Here is a 3,409-nt window from a genome sequence, read left to right as displayed (position 1 = left end):
CTGTCATTATTAAAATGTTTATTATTAAATTTAAAAATAATAATAAATTTATGTATTTTTTTACTTATTTTTATTTTGTGCATGATTTTTATTTTCTGTTTTATGTAGGGGTTCAGTGTTGTATAAAACTTGAATGCTGTAAAAAATTGGTAAATGGCTTGCACTTATATAGCGCTTTATCTAGTCCAAGGACCCCAAAGCGCTTCACACTACAATCATTCACCCATTCATCCACACACTGATGGCAGTAAGCTACATTGTAGCCACAGCTACCCTGGGGAGGGCTGACAGAAGTGAGGCGGCCATCACACCGGCACCACCGAGCCCTCTGACCACCACCAGTAGGCAAGGCGGGTGAAGTGTATTACCCAAGGACACAACAGCTGAGACAGCCGGAGCGGGGGGCTCGAACCAGCAACCCTCCGATTACAGGACAAACCCCTACCTCCTGAGCCACTGCCGCCCAATCGTGTTCTGAAAATTGATAAAGTTTTAAAAAACAGTTTTTAAAAAAGGCTAACTTCTAATATTATTATTATGTATCTTTATGCTTATTATTTATTTGCTACAAAAGTTGGAAGATGCCTGTGTTTAACTAAATCCAACAAATCTGTTCCAACTAAAACACAAAAATGTGTTTTAGTCAGAAAAGCACCAGATGCCTTCTACCTGAGACAGAAAAGACGTGGAGCTGCAGAAACAGATCACACTGACTGTTTTGAGGCTTCATACACACCCTGTTCTCTTCATCTCTGAGGTCCGGCATGGTGCTGATGCACAGGCTGATGACAGTGATAAGAACCATGATGATAGAGAGACAGGCAAACAGCTTCCCAGCCAAACCAGAGTGAGGGTTTTCCATCACCTCCCTCAACATTGACACCAGTCGACGATATCCTTTTTCAGTCTTTGTCGGTCTTTTCTTTAACATTGTCCTCTTCTTCCTCCACTCTTCCTCTTTTCGCTCACGCTCTGTCACCTCGTCCACACGGGTGATCATGCGCCGTCGACAGCAGCGCTCCATGTTGCCTGGGTCCACGCCCCAGTAGTCAAGCTCGTCGTGCAGTGACACTGCGCACAGTTCCCGGAGTAGACGCAGTTTTCCTGCAGCCAGGAAGTTGAGGATGACCCTGAAGGCTGTGGGGTTCCGGTCAAAGAAGTACTCCTGACAAGTCTCATCGTAGTCATCGCAGAGTCGAGCAATCTCTTCGGGGGTGGTACAGAAGCGCAGACGACCCAAACGACTGTGGGGGAACTGCTCCAGGGTGCTCCAGGGGAAGGTGTAGCGGTTTCCCCCAACGTTGATGAGAACCTGTAGGGTGTGGTCGACGACATACGAGGCCTTGTGGTCACGGATCAGCTGGGCGCGCTGGAAGTAAACGCCCTTTAGGGTCTCAGTCTCTGGGATTTCGGTGAAGAAGCGGTCAAGGCTGCTGTCATCGCTGCTGATGGAGTAGGTGCTGAAGTCATGGTTGGTATTGCTGATTATGGGCATTCTGGCAGCAGGATGAAAACCAGGATAGGAGAAGTTTCTGTTGGTCCCGTCAGTGGGAGCTTGTAAGCAGAATCCTCAGACAGGACAATGAGTTCTGATGATCAACCTAAAAAAGACAAACACACTTCTTTTTAATCTGTTTTCAACCAGAACACAGCTTTGTATTCTCATTCAGAAATAAATGTTGACATTTGAGTCATCTGAAACATGAACGCAAAGTGAGAACAGATTCAGGTTGTGTTAAAACAAATGAAACAGCAAGATCACTTCTTTTATTCCTGCTGGACACTGGACAAAAATTGGGGTTTGACACAAAAATATGAAACCAGAGATCATCATATTTCAGATTGATCTGTTAAGGAAGATAACTCTGTAAGCAGAAGAATAGAAACAGAATTCCAATTAACTGCCAAGTAACTCTCCCACCACCTTTCATGTGCACAATCTTATTTTCTGAGATCTCCCCATTGTGTAGCACTCAGAGTATGTGTTTGGAATGACTATCGAATACAACCAGAGGTGGTGCAGAGTCATAAAGATATAAAGATATTTTTAAACCATTTTAATCCAAACTCTCTGACAGTGGCTTAGATAATGTAGGACTGAAGGGATTCTTAGCTGGGTAAAAGAGGTGGGGAGTACCATAAAGAGGTTTTGAACTGAGACAATCCAAAGGCAGCTGATGTCAAGGAATCTTGGGTATTTTCAATTCAGCACATATGTTTAACTGAAGTAGTGGGATTGTTATTAATCATGCACCTTAAAGCGGCTTCTAGCTCTTGGTTGCACCTCTCGGTCTGACCATTGAATTGGGGATGATATTCAGAAGTAAGACTTGGCGAGGCTCCCAAAGTGGTGCAAAAGGATTTTTATGGTCAGTCCAAATGATACACGGTTGTGTACATCCCTCCAACCAATGCCTCCACTCGTCCAAGGCCAAATTAATGTCCGTTCACAGTTTCCAACATAGTTCCCCGGCCCATCAGTATCTGTCTTCGGGGAGAGGACTGCACCCATGTCCAATTTGAGGCATCCACCTCCAGGATATATTGTCATTTAGGATCTGTGTGAAAGAGAATAGGTGCAGATGTAAACAGTTCTTTTAATCTACAAAAGGCTCTGTTGGCTTTAGTAGTCTACTCAAATTTCTTTAAGGAAGAAGTTAATTGAGTAAGAGGCAGTGCAGTTTGGCTATAGTTACGAATAAACTTCCTGTAAAAATTGATAAAACCAAAGAAACATTGAAGTCCACCATCAACTTTGAATAGGAAAGTTAACGTCCTTGGTACAAATAGTTGTGGGTAATATCAGGCAGGGTCCAGGAAACAAATTAAGGTTAGCCCACCAGTACCTCCTGGTTTATTGGTGGATCATGGCTTTTACCCAAGCTGGACAATTAGTTATGTAGTGTCCTTCCCACAATATATACATCCTACGCCATCTCTCCAGGGTGAGACGAGTACATCCTATCTGCATAGGCTCCGGTTTGGGTCCTGGTGACATCGATGAAGATGTGTTCTGGGTAAAAGCTAACCTGCATGGGAAAAAAAATCCACCACAAAGGTCTGGATTGACCTCAAAACGTTCTGGAGGACAGACTTCAAGTTCATGGGTGTTGGGAAAATGGTAGGAGAGATGGGAGTTGTTGTTGAGATGGTGGATAGCGTTGGCGCTTGACAAACAGGAAGGAAAGTGGTTAGTTTCTGATTTATAGAGTACAACATGCTACTCAGTTCCTCTATATTGAACTTAGCCAAAATCCTTTCTGTCTATAGAGTGTAACATTCTGACTGGAGCCATCATTTTTGGTTAAGATATTTTTAAACCAATATCTAAAACCAAGAACACTCAGACTCAGGTAAGTAAAAGGTAAGTGAATTTATTTACAAGTGGATAGGCCGGGGGGGGCTATCC

The 3,409-nt window shown here is 43.5% G+C and overlaps 1 protein-coding gene across 1 annotated transcript; it reads right to left on the bottom strand.

Moving 5' to 3' along the window:
- Positions 1-643: 643 nt before the first annotated feature.
- LOC108250520 (potassium voltage-gated channel subfamily G member 1-like) lies at positions 644-2,581 on the bottom strand. Its single transcript, XM_037979937.1, has 2 exons — positions 2,255-2,581; positions 644-1,601 (listed from the first exon to the last, which is right to left on the bottom strand). The coding sequence occupies exon 2, from the start codon at positions 1,493-1,495 to the stop codon at positions 644-646; it is 852 nt and encodes a 283-aa protein (XP_037835865.1). The 5' UTR covers positions 1,496-1,601; positions 2,255-2,581.
- Positions 2,582-3,409: the final 828 nt, after the last annotated feature.

The sequence above is a fragment of the Kryptolebias marmoratus genome, linkage group LG15 (assembly GCF_001649575.2).
Source record: "Kryptolebias marmoratus isolate JLee-2015 linkage group LG15, ASM164957v2, whole genome shotgun sequence".
Classification (NCBI taxonomy): domain Eukaryota; kingdom Metazoa; phylum Chordata; class Actinopteri; order Cyprinodontiformes; family Rivulidae; genus Kryptolebias; species Kryptolebias marmoratus.
This window is presented reverse-complemented; position numbering and strand designations above follow the sequence as displayed.